Source organism: Fringilla coelebs (genome assembly GCF_963513975.1).
Source record: "Fringilla coelebs genome assembly, chromosome: 29".
NCBI lineage: Eukaryota > Metazoa > Chordata > Aves > Passeriformes > Fringillidae > Fringilla > Fringilla coelebs.
Genome location: NC_140055.1, coordinates 3,107,538 through 3,119,127, shown reverse-complemented (window position 1 = coordinate 3,119,127; position 11,590 = coordinate 3,107,538). Strand labels below are relative to the sequence as shown.

Here is an 11,590-nt window from a genome sequence, read left to right as displayed (position 1 = left end):
AGAAATGATGGAATGCTGCTCTGGAAATCCTAGAACCAATAAAAAGGGTGGAATTCTCCCATGGCAACCCTAAACCCAACAAAAACAATGGGATGCTTGCTTGACAACCCTAGAACTGAGAAAAACTCTGGGATGTTCCCCTGCCATCCCTAAAATCAACAAAAAAATGGTGGGAATCTCCCCTGGAACCTCCTTTCCCTGGAGTTCTGTTCCTCCTGCCCCACAGGCAAGAAAACCTGGGATTTATGGGTTTAATTCAGGTTGGACACCTCTGCTTCCCCCCAAACAGGGGCTGTGACACCAGGGGACACTTTGTGCCCCTGATCCTTGAGGGGTTTTTTGTCACCCTTGTGGCTTCCCAGAGCCACCCTGGATCCAGCAGGGATCGGGGGGAGGAGGAGTTGGGCACCCCCAGGAGCTCCCAGGGTTTGGGGTTCAGGTTTATACTTTAAATAAATTTATCATTTTTGGCTGATTGTTCATGGTGGGGGCTCTGAGCACCCAGGGATCCAGCAGGGATCAGGGTGGAGGAGGAGTTGGGCACCCCCAGGAACTCCCAGGATTTGGGGTTCAGGTTTATTTCTCAAGGGTTTGGGGTTCAGGTTTATACTTTAAATAAATTTATCATTTTTGGCTGATTGTTCATGGTGGAGAGTACAAAACCCCCCGGGCTAGGGGCTCTGAACACCCAGGGATCAGGGGGGAGGAGGAGTTGGGCACCCCCAGGAGCTCCCAGGGTTTGGGGTTCAGGTTTATCTGTAAAGAGTTTGGGGTTTAGGTTTATTCCTAAATAAATTTATCATTTTTGGCTGATTGTTCATGGTGGGGGCTCTGAGCACCCAGGGATCCAGCAGGTGCTCCCCCAGGAGCTCACAGGGTTTAGGGTTCAGGTTTATTTCTCAAGGGTTTGGGGTTCAGGTTTATACTTTAAATAAATTTATCATTTTTGGCTGATTGTTGATGGTGGGGGGTACAAAACCCCCGGGCTGGGGGCTCTGAGGGGTCTTTGCCAACACCAGGAGCTTTGGGGAGCCCGAGGACGGGGGCTGCACTTCAGAGGGCAACAAAAATATGGGTGGGTGGGGGTCTCTGGTGTCCTGGGGGATGGAGGTGGGGTCTCTCTGGGATTTGGGGGTCTCCAAAGTATGGGGCAGTGAAGGTGGGGGGGTCTCTGGATGTTGGGGTGGTCATGGGGGGGTCTCTGGAGCCCTGGGGAATGGTGGGGAGGGGGAAAGGGAGTTTCCACTGTATGGGACTGTGAAAGAGGGGGGGTCTCCACTGCCCTCCTGAGGGATGGAAACGGGGGTCTCTGCTGAGGGTGGGGGTCTCTGAGGGTCTCCAGAGTATGGGGTGCTCCAGAGGCCGAGGGTGAGACCTCAGAGACCCCCAGAAGCTCCTCGAGGTGAATGAAGTGGGGTCTGCCTTGTGCTGCTGGATCCATCTGGGGGTCTCTGCTGGATGGGGCGATGGGGAAGGGGTCCCCACTGCCCTGACAGAGACTGGGGGGTCTCTGCTGGATGGGGTGATGGGGAAGGGGTCCCCACTGCCCTGACAGAGATTGGGGGGTCTCTGCTGGATGGGGCAATGGGGAGGGGGTCCCCACTGCCCTGACAGAGAATGGGGGAGACTCCACTCCACGGGATGGGGGTCTCCAGGTGCCCGGGGGCAGAGAGATGGGGGTCTCTGCTGGATGGGGTGATGAGGAGTGGGGGTCTCCACTCCACGGGATGGGGGTCTCGGATGGGGTGATGAGGACTGGGGGTCTCCACTCCACGGGATGGGGGTCTCGGATGGGGTGATGAGGACTGGGGGTCTCCACTCCACGGGATGGGGGTCTCAGGTGCCCGGGGGCAGGGAGATGAGGGTCTCTGCTGGATGGGGTGATGGAGTGGGGGTCTCCACTCCACGGCATGGGGGTCTCTGCTGGATGGGGTGATGAAGGACTGGGGGTCTCCACTCCACAGCAGGATGGACTCGGGGGTCTCTGCCGCCCTGGAGCTCAGCGCACACGGGGCAGAAGCAGAGCGGCGAACCCCGAGCGGTTCCCGGCTCCATCCGCATCCCGCACCCAGCGGCGCTGCCAAGAGCTCCTTCATCGCGCGGGGCGGCACCGGGCGGTACCGAGGCGGCCCGCGGGCGGTTCCGGGGCCGTCCCCGGGCGGTCCTACGGCAGTACCGGGGAGGTCCCCGGGCGGTTCCGGGGCCGTACCTGGGCGGTCCCGAGGCGGTTCCCGGGCTGTACCGGGGCGGTTCCGGGGCTGTACCGGGGCGGTCCCGGGGCGGTTCGCAGGCGGTCCCTGAGCGGTTCCAGGGCCGTACCGGGGCGGTCCCGAGGCGGTCCCTGGGCAGTTCCGGGGCGGTTCGCGAGCGGTTCTAGGGCCGTACCGGGGCGGTCCCTGGGCGGTTCGCAGGCGGTTCCGGGGCCGTACCGGGGCGGTCCCGAGGCAGTCCCTGGGCGGTCCCTGGGCGGTCCCTGGGCGGTTCCCGGGCGGTTCCGGGGCCGTACCGGGGCGGTTCGCAGGCGGTTCCGGGGCGGTGCCGTGGCCGGGGCCGGTGGCGCCATGGCCGCCGCTGCGGGGCTGGCGCTGCTGGCGCTGCTGGCGGCGGCCGGGGCCGAGCGGGACCGAAAGGTGAGCGGGGCTACCGGGGCTACCGGGGCTGGGGGGGCCGGGTGCGGGGCTCGGAGCTCGTCCCGCGTTGCGGCGGTGGCTGAGACCCCCCCGTGTCCCCTCCTGGGGATCACGGAATCCCGGGACACCGGGGTCACCCACCCAGGGACATCCAGGCGGGTTTGGGTGGGACGCTCCGCTCCCCCAGGGCAGCTCTGCCACCCTCGGCGTTCAGAAGTTCTTGCTTGGGGAAGTTCTTGCTTGCCGTCCCACAAGGGAAACTTGTGGGATAGAAACTTTTGGGATAGTTTGTGGGATAGAAATTTTTGGGATAGTTTGTGTTCTCGGGGGATTCTGTCCGGAGCAGGGGCTGGGCTGCACCCGCTGGGGCCCAGCCTTGCGGGGTTTGGGGGGAGAAGGGGCTCCCACGTGGAGCTGGAGCTGAACCAGCCCTCCCTGTGTCCTGGGTGACCCCCCCTGCCACCCCTGTCTGGCGGTGACATGTGCCAGGGCCACCCATACCTGTCCCTCGTCTCCCCTTTGTCCTAATCCAGGGGAACCAGCATGGCCGTGGGATGGGATGGGAGGGGATGGGATGGGATGGGGCTGTGGGGTGGGAAAGGAGGGGCTGTGGGATGGGAAAAGGCTGTGGAAGGGAAGGGGCTGTGGGATGAGGAAGGGTCTGTAGGAAGGGAAGGGGCTGTGGAAGGGAAAGGCCATTAGGAAGGGAAAGGGCTGTGGAAGGGAAGGGGCTGTGGAAGGGAAAGGCCATTAGGACGGGAAGGGGCTGTGGGATGGGGAGGGGCTGTGGGATGGGGAAGGGGCTCTGGGATGGGGAAGGGGCTCTGGGATGGGGAAGGGGCTGTGGAAGGGAAGGGGCTGTGGGATGGGAAGGGACTGTAGGAAGGGAAGGGGCTGTGGGATGGGAAGGGGCTGTGGGATGGGGAAGGGGCTGTGGGATGGGGAAGGGGCTGTGGGATGGGGAAGGATTTGTAGGAAGGGAAGGGGCTGTGGAAGGGAAAGGCCATTAGGACGGGAAGCTGCTCAAAGCTGTGAAATGCTGACCGAGCGTGTTGAGCAACACCGGGGCTGCAGAGTCACGGGAGCCCAGGCAGCAGCCCTGCCCCATGCTCCCGGCACGCTGGGGTTGTCCTGCAGGGCTCAGAGCCACCCCCAGCCCTGTCCCTGTCCCTGTCCCTGTCCCGCAGGTGTCCATGGAGTACAACCCTGGCTGGAACAGCTCCTCGGTGAACCTGCTGCACGTGCGGGCGGTGGGGCCCGAGGACAGCCTGCACTACGTGTGGAGCAGCATCGGGGCCCCGTCTGTGCTCCTGGTGGCCACCCGGAGCCCCAGCAGTGCCCTGAGGGTCAACTGGACCCAGCTGCTGTCACCCAACCCCGCTGGGGCCGTCTGGATCGACCCTCCCGACAGCGTGGTCTATTCCACGGCCGTGGTCTTCACCAAGGTGCTGCTGGCAAGGGGCTGCTCTGGGACAGCTGGGGGTGCTGGGGCTGCCGGGGCAGCTTCCAGCTCCAGGGAAACCCCCTCCGTTCCCCTTCCCATCCAGGGAAGCGTCTGAGCTGCTTGACTGAGGCAGTGGCACAATCTCCCCTCCTTTCCCTGCAGCTCTTCGAGTTCAGCGAGGCCGAACCTTCGGGAGAGCTCTTCTACCCCACCTACGACCTGTCCGAGTTCTCCTGGGACAGCCTCAACCACACCCTGAACCGCACGGCGCTGACGGCCGAGCTCAGGGGCGTCCCGGCCACCGACCCCGGCGGGGCCTTCTCCAACGGCAGCCTGGCACTGCGGGTACGGCCGGGGCAGGGGGCAGGGGGCACGGGCAGGGGACACGGGCAGGGGACACGGGACACGGCAGGGGCAGGGGGCACGGGCAGGGGGCACGGGACAGGGGGCACGGGTAGGGGACACGGGCAGGGGACACGGGCACGGGCAGGGGGCACGGGCAGGGGACATGGGCAGGGGGCACGGGCACGGGCAGGGGACACGGGCAGGGGGCAGGGGACACGGGCAGGGGGCAGGGGATACGGGCAGGGGACATGTCCAAGGGGCAGGGGGCACGGGCAGGGGGCAGGGGATACGGGCAGGGGACATGTCCAAGGGGCAGGGGGCACGGGCAGGGGCAGGGGGCACGGGCAGGGGGCAGGGGACACGGTAGGGGCAGGGGACACGGGCAGGGGACACGGGCAGGGGACACGGGCAGGGCGCACGGGCAGGGGACATGTCCAGGGGGCAGGGGACACGGGCAGGGGCACGGGCAGGGGACATGGGCTGGGGACACGGACAGGGGCAGGAGGCATGGGCAGGGGACGGGACATGTCCAGGGGGCAGGGGACACTGGCGGGGGGCAGAGAGCATGTCCTGGAGGAAGAGAACTTGTCCAAGGGTCATGGGGCACATCCAGGGGACATGTCTGGGGGGCACTGGGCATGTCCAGGGGGCAGGGGACACGGGCATGGACAGGGGACATGGGCAGGAGCAGGGAACACAGGCAGGGGACATGTCCAGGGCCCAGGGGACATGTCTAGGGGCCAGGGGACACGGCCAGGGGACATGTCTAGGGGCCAGGGGACACGGCCAGGGGACATGTCTAGGGGCCAGGGGACATGGGCAGGGGACATGTCCAGGGGGCAGGGGACATGTCCAGGTGGCAGGCACTGTCCCTCTGACCTATGTCCCTTGCTGTCTTCTATCCTCGCTGTTCCTGTGTCCCATGTCCCTTGCTGTCCCTATCCCCGTGTCCCCTCCTGTCCCTCACTGTTCCCTGCTGTCCCCTGCTGTCCCCCTGACTCCTGCTGTCCCTCCCTGTCCCCCTGTCCCTTGCTGTCCCTGTCTGTCCCTCTGCCCCCTGTCCCTCTGCCCCATGTCCCTCACTGTCCCCCTGACCCCTGCTGTCCCTCGCTGTCCCTGTGCCCCATGTCCCTTGCTGTCCCGCTGTCCCTCACTGTCTCTCTCTGTCCCTGTGTCCCTCACTGTCCCTTGCTGTCCCTGACCCCTGCTGTCCATCACTGTCCCTTGCTGTCCCTGTGCCCCGTGTCCCGCTGTCCCTCGCTGTCCCTCTCTGTCCCTCACTGTCCCTCTGTCCCCCACTGTCCCTGTGCCCCTGTCCCTCACTGTCCCTCGCTGTCCCCGTATCCCTCACTGTCCCTGTGCCCCCTGTCCCTCACTGTCCCCCACTGTCCCCCTGTCCCTCACTGTCCCTCGCTGTCCCTCTGTCCCTCGCTGTCCCTCACTGTCCCTCGCTGTCCCCGCTGTCCCTCACTGTCCCTGCTGTCCCTCGCTGTCCCCGTCCCCGTCCCCCTGTCTCTCTGTCCCCACTGTCCCTCACTGTCCCTGCTGTCCCTCACTGTCCCCCGCTGTTCCCCTGTCCCTCGCTGTCCCTCGCTGTCCCTCTGTCCCCGCGCCCCCAGGTGACAGCCTACGAGTCGAGCGGCCGTGCGCGGGCGCTGCCCAGCCTGCTGCACACGGCGGACAGCTCGCAGCTGGAGCTGCTGCTGGCGGGGGTGGCGCCCCGCGGCAACGGCTCCCGCTGGCGGCTGCAGCTGGCGGCGGTGGAGCCGCCGGGGGCGGCGCGGCACCTGCGGGCCCGCAGCTCCATCGACGACGAGTACACACCCAGCATCTTCCAGGTGAGCCGGGGCAATTAACCGGGCAATTAACGGGGCAATTAACGGGGCTGCTGCGGGTATTGATCGGGCCCGCAGCTCCATCGATGATGAGTACACGCCCAGCATCTTCCAGGTGAGCCGGGGCAATTAACGGGGCAATTAACGGGGCAATTAACGGGGCAATTAACGGGGCTGCTGCGGGTGTTGATTGGCAGCTCCATCGATGATGAGTACACACCCAGCATCTTCCAGGTGAGCCGGGGCAATTAACGGGGCAATTAATGGGGCAATTAACGGGGCTGCTGCGGGTATTGATCAGTCCCGCAGCTCCATCGATGATGAGTACACACCCAGCGTCTTCCAGGTGAGCCGGGGCAATTAACCGGGGCAATTAACGGGGCTGCTGCGGGTATTGATCGGGCCAGCTCCATCCCCAGCATCTTCCAGGTGAGCCGGGGCAATTAACGGGGCAATTAACGGGGCAATTAACGGGGCAATTAACGGGGCAATTAACCGGGCAATTAACCGGGCAATTAACGGGGCAATTAGGGTATTGATCGGTCAGGTACAGAGGTGGTGAGTTAATGTCAATTAATAGAGAGAGTGTCCCCAGCAGGACTAAGATGTCCCCAAAGGGACGGAGAGTGTCCCCAAAGGCATTGAGAGTGTCCCCAAAGGGACTGAGATGTCCCCAGAGGGATTGAGAGTGTCTCCAGCAGGATTGAGAGTGTCCCCAAAGGGACTGAGATGTCCCCAAAGGGATGGAGAGTGTCCCCAGTGGGACAGAGAGTGTCCCCAGCGGGACAGAGAGTGTCCCCAGCGGGACTGAGAGTGTCCCCAGCGGGACTGAGAGTGTCCCCAAAGGGACAGAGAGTGTCCCCAACAGGACTGAGTGTCCCCAGCAGGACTGAGATGTCCCCAGAGGGATTGAGAGTGTCCCCAATAGGAGCGAAAATGTCCCAAACAGGACTGAGAGTGTCCCCAGCAGGATTGAGAGTGTCCCCAACAGGACTGAGATGTCCCCAAAGGCATTGAGAGTGTCCCCAAAGGGATGGAGAGTGTCCCCAGCAGGACTGAGAGTGTCCCGAAAGGGACAGAGAGTGTCCCGAAAGGGACTGAGATGTCCCCAAAGGGATTGAGAGTGTCCCCAACAGGACTGAGATGTCCCCAGAGGGATGGAGAGTGTCCCCAGCAGGACTGAGAATGTCCCCAACAGGACTGAGATGTCCCCAAAGGGATTGAGAATGTCCCCAACAGGACTGAGATGTCCCCAGAGGGATTGAGAGTGTCCCCAAAGGGACTGAGAATATCAATTAATAGAATTGATATTAATTTAGCTAATATTAATCTTTCTAATATCAATCTATCACATAGATTCTCATATCAATATATTACATAGATTAATATGTTATTTTATTAATATAAGTTATTAATATATTTTATTAATATAAGTAAATTACACTATCGAATTGATATTAATCTAATATCAATCTATTAGATCCATATAAATTCTATTAATTGATATTAATCTAATATCAATCTATTAGATCCATATAAATTCTATTAATTGATATTAATCTAATATCAATCTATTAGCTAGATCAATTTCTATTAATGGAATTGCTATTAATGTAATATCAGTCCATGAGCCAGCTCAATGCCCGTTAACAGAACAGACAGGAATCCTGTGCTGCTGCCCCGGTGACCCCGCTGTCCGTGTGTCTGTCTGTGTGTCTGTCCCACAGGTGCTGTCCCTGCAGGCAGAGCCCCCCAACAGCAGCTGACTGTCTGTCTGTCTGTGTGTCTGTCTGTCCATCCCCAGGTGCTGTCCCTGCAGGCCGAGCCCCCCAACAGCAGCTGACCCCACTGTCCGTCTGTCTGTCTGTCCCACAGGTGCTGTCCCTGCAGGCAGAGCCCCCCAACAGCAGCTGACCCCTCTGTCCGTGTGTCTGTCTGTCCGCAGGTGCTGTCCCTGCAGGCAGAGCCCCCCAATCCCTGTTCAGCTGCCCAGACTGACCGTCTGTCTGTGTGTCTGTCCATCCCACAGGTGCTGTCCCTGCAGGCAGAGCCCCCTGATCTCTGTTCAGCTGCCCAGCTGACCCCTCTGTCCGTGTGTCTGTCCGTCTGTCCATCCCCAGGTGCTGTCCCTGCAGGCAGAGCCCCCCAACAGCAGCTGACTGTCTGTCTGTCTGTCCGTCTGTCTGTCTGTCCCCAGGTGCTGTCCCTGCAGGCAGAGCCCCCCAACAGCAGCTGACTGACCGTCTGTCTGTCCGTCTGTCCATCCCACAGGTGCTGTCCCTGCAGGCCGAGCCCCCCAACAGCAGCTGACTGTCTGTCTGACTGTCTGTCTGTCCGTCTGTCCCCCGGTGCTGTCCCTGCAGGCAGAGCCCCCCAACAGCAGCTGACGGTCTGTCCATCTGTCCGTCTGTCCATCCCCAGGTGCTGTCCCTGCAGGCAGAGCCCCCCAACGGCAGCTCCCCGCTCTCGTTCCTGCAGTGGAAGGCGGCCGCCTACGGCGCGCCCCGCCCGCGGCGGGAGGACGGGATCCGCTGCCGGGCCGGGGGGCTGCGCCCGGCCCGCGGGACCCCCCCCGCCGCCCCCCTGCTCCGGGCCTTCTTCGGGGCCGGCCTGGGCGGCGCCAGCGCCAGCCTGCTCAACGTCACCTTCGGCGGCGAGGAGGGACACGTGTACCAGGAGAGGAGGTACCTGAGCTGGTGAGTGGGGCTGGGGGCTGGGGGGGATGGGGGCTGGGGGGGGGGCTGGGGGTCAGTCAGGGGGGCTGGGGTCAGTGAGGGAGGCTGAGGGGGGCTGGAGGTCAGTGAGGGGGGCTGGGGTCAGTGAGTGGGGCTGGGGTCAGTCAGGGGGGCTGGGGTCAGTGAGTGGGGCTGGGGGTACCTCAGCTGGTCAGTGAGGGAGGGCTGGGGTCAGTGAGGGGGGCTGGGGTCAGTCAGTGGGGGCTGAGGGGGGCTGGGGGTCAGTGAGGGGGGCTGGGGTCAGTGAGGGGGGCTGGGGGTACCTTAGCTGGTCAGTGAGGGGGGGGCTGGTGGTCAGTGAGGGGGGCTGGGGTCAGTGAGGGGGGCTGGGGGTCCTCAGCTGGTCAGTGAGGGGGGGGTCTGGTCATCCTCTGGTCACTGGTCAGTGACGGAGTCTGGTCAGTGAGGGGGGGTCTGGTCACTGGTCAGTGAGGGGGCTCTTGGGGGTCTCAGGGGTTGCTGCTGGTGCAGAGGGGTCTGGGAGGATGCTGCTGGTCACTCATGATGGGCAGAGGGGTCTGGAAGGTCTGGAAGGTTCTGCTGGTCACTCACGATGGGCAGAGGGGTCTGGAAGGATGTTCCTGGTCACTCACAATGTGCAGAGGGGCCTGGCAGGTCGCAGGGTTTCCCTGTCGAGTCTCCATTCCAAAGTCAGGGTTTCCCTGCAATCCTGCAGCGCAGCCCCCGCAGTGCCTGAGCAGCCTCATCCCCTGTGCCCCTCGGGGCGCTTCAGAGCCGGCCCTGGCCCGGGTTCAGAGCCCTGTCCCGGTTCAGAGCCCTGTCCCGGGTTCAGAGCCCTGTCCCGGGTTCAGAGCCCTGTCCCGGGTTCAGAGCTCTGTCCCGGGTTCAGAGCCCAGCCCTGTCCCGGTTCAGAGCCCCTGTCCCGGGTTCAGAGCTCTGTCCCAGGTTCAGAGCCCAGCCCTGTCCCGGTTCAGAGCCCTGTCCTGGGTTCAGAGCCCTGTCCCGGGTTCAGAGCTCTGTCCCGGGTTCAGAGCCCAGCCCTGTCCCGGTTCAGAGCCCCTGTCCCGGGTTCAGAGCCCTGTCCCGGGTTCAGAGCCCTGTCCCGGGTTCAGAGCCCTGTCCCGGGTTCAGAGCCCTGTCCCGGGTTCAGAGCCAGCCCTGTCCCGGCTTCAGAGCCCTGTCCTGGGTTCAGAGCCCTGTCCCGGGTTCAGAGCCCTGTCCTGTCCCGGGTTCAGAGCCCAGCCCTGTCCCGGTTCAGAGCCCTGTCCCGGTTCAGAGCCCTGTCCCGGTTCAGAGCCCAGCCCTGTCCCGGTTCAGAGCCCTGTCCCGGTTCAGAGCCCTGTCCCGGTTCAGAGCCCAGCCCCGTCCCGGGTTCAGAGCCCCTGTCCCGGGTTCAGAGCCCTGTCCCGGGTTCAGAGCCCAGCCCTGTCCCGGTTCAGAGCCCTGTCCCGGTTCAGAGCCCAGCCCTGTCCGTGCCCCCGCAGGTCGGTGCTGCTGGGCTTTGGGGAGCCCCCCCGGGACACCTTCTCGCCGCTGGTGATCTCCATCACGGCCGTGGCGCTGGGCACCCCGCTGGCCGTGCTGCTGCTGGGCAGCTGCGGGCTGCTGCTGGCTCAGAGGCGGCGCTACTCCGAGTACGAGCCCATCAACTGAGGGGGCCGGCCCCGAGACCCCCGGGATCCTCCCCGGATCCTCCCATCCCGGATCCTCCCATCCCGGATCCTCCCCGGATCCTCCCATCCCGGATCCTCCCCGGGTCCTCCCCGGATCCTCCCCGGATCCTCCCCGGGATCCTCCTGCTCCTGGATCCTCCCACCCCCGGGTCCTCCCGCTCCCGGATCCTCCCGCTCCCGGGATTCCCGGAGTCCCTGCCCGGGAGTGGCCGTGGCTGCTGCCGCCCCCTCCGCGTCCCCTCTGCCCCCCGAGGGACCTGGGGGACCCTTGCCGGTGCCACCTCACCCCTCCCCACCGCCGCTCCTGCACTCCCTGCCCGGATTTTTCCTGATCCATACAGCAAAGGGAAGCAACGGGGGGAGTTTGGTCGGGAAAATCATCCTCCTCTTCCTCCTTTTCTCCTTCTCTTCCTCTTCCTCCTTTTCTCCTTCTCTTCCCCCTCTTCTTCTTCTCCTCCTCCCCCTTTTCTCCTCTTCCTCCTCCTTTTCTCCTTCTCTTCTTCTCTTCTTCCCCTCTTCCTATTCCTCCTCCTTTTCTCCTTCTCTTCCTCCTCTTCTTCTCCTCCTCCTCTTTTTCTTCTTCTCTTCCTCCTCCCTCCTCTTCTCCTTCTTCTCCTCCTTTTCTCCTCTTCCTCTTCTTCTTCTCCTCTGCCTCTTCCTATTCCTCCTCCTTTTCTCCTTATCTTCCTCCTCTTCTTCTTTTTCTTCTTCTTCTCCTCCTCCTTTTCCCCTCTTCCTCCTCCTCTTCTCCTCCTCCTCTTCTCCTCCTCCCCCTTTTCTCCTATTCCTCCTCCTTTTCTCCTCTTCTCCTCTTCTTCTTCTCCTTATCTTCCTCCTCTTCTCCTTCTCCTCTTCCTATTCGTCCTCCTTTTCTCCTTCTCTTCCTTCATCTTCTCCTCCTCCTCCTCTTCCTCCTCCTCCTCCTTTTCTCCTCCTCCTCCTCTCCCAAGGGACACAACCACTGCTG

General features: G+C 63.0%; 1 protein-coding gene across 1 annotated transcript; it reads left to right on the top strand.

The window, feature by feature from the left end:
* Positions 1–2,434: 2,434 nt before the first annotated feature.
* On the top strand, positions 2,435–10,745 carry GLMP (glycosylated lysosomal membrane protein). The gene is made up of 6 exons (XM_084223070.1): positions 2,435–2,630; positions 3,818–4,075; positions 4,237–4,419; positions 6,039–6,257; positions 8,676–8,950; positions 10,435–10,745. The coding sequence occupies exons 1-6, from the start codon at positions 2,562–2,564 to the stop codon at positions 10,601–10,603; spliced, it is 1,173 nt and encodes a 390-aa protein (XP_084079196.1). The 5' UTR covers positions 2,435–2,561; the 3' UTR covers positions 10,604–10,745.
* Positions 10,746–11,590: the final 845 nt, after the last annotated feature.

Excerpts from the sequence above, each read along its gene's own strand:
- GLMP (XM_084223070.1), top strand. The coding sequence starts at position 2,562 with ATGGCCGCCGCTGCGGGGCTGGCGCTGCTGGCGCTGCTGGCGGCGGCC. Across the intron at positions 2,631-3,817 it reads GGGCCGAGCGGGACCGAAAG|GTGTCCATGGAGTACAACCC; the intron begins GTGAGCGGGGCT and ends CCTGTCCCGCAG. Across the intron at positions 6,258-8,675 it reads ACACACCCAGCATCTTCCAG|GTGCTGTCCCTGCAGGCAGA; the intron begins GTGAGCCGGGGC and ends GTCCATCCCCAG.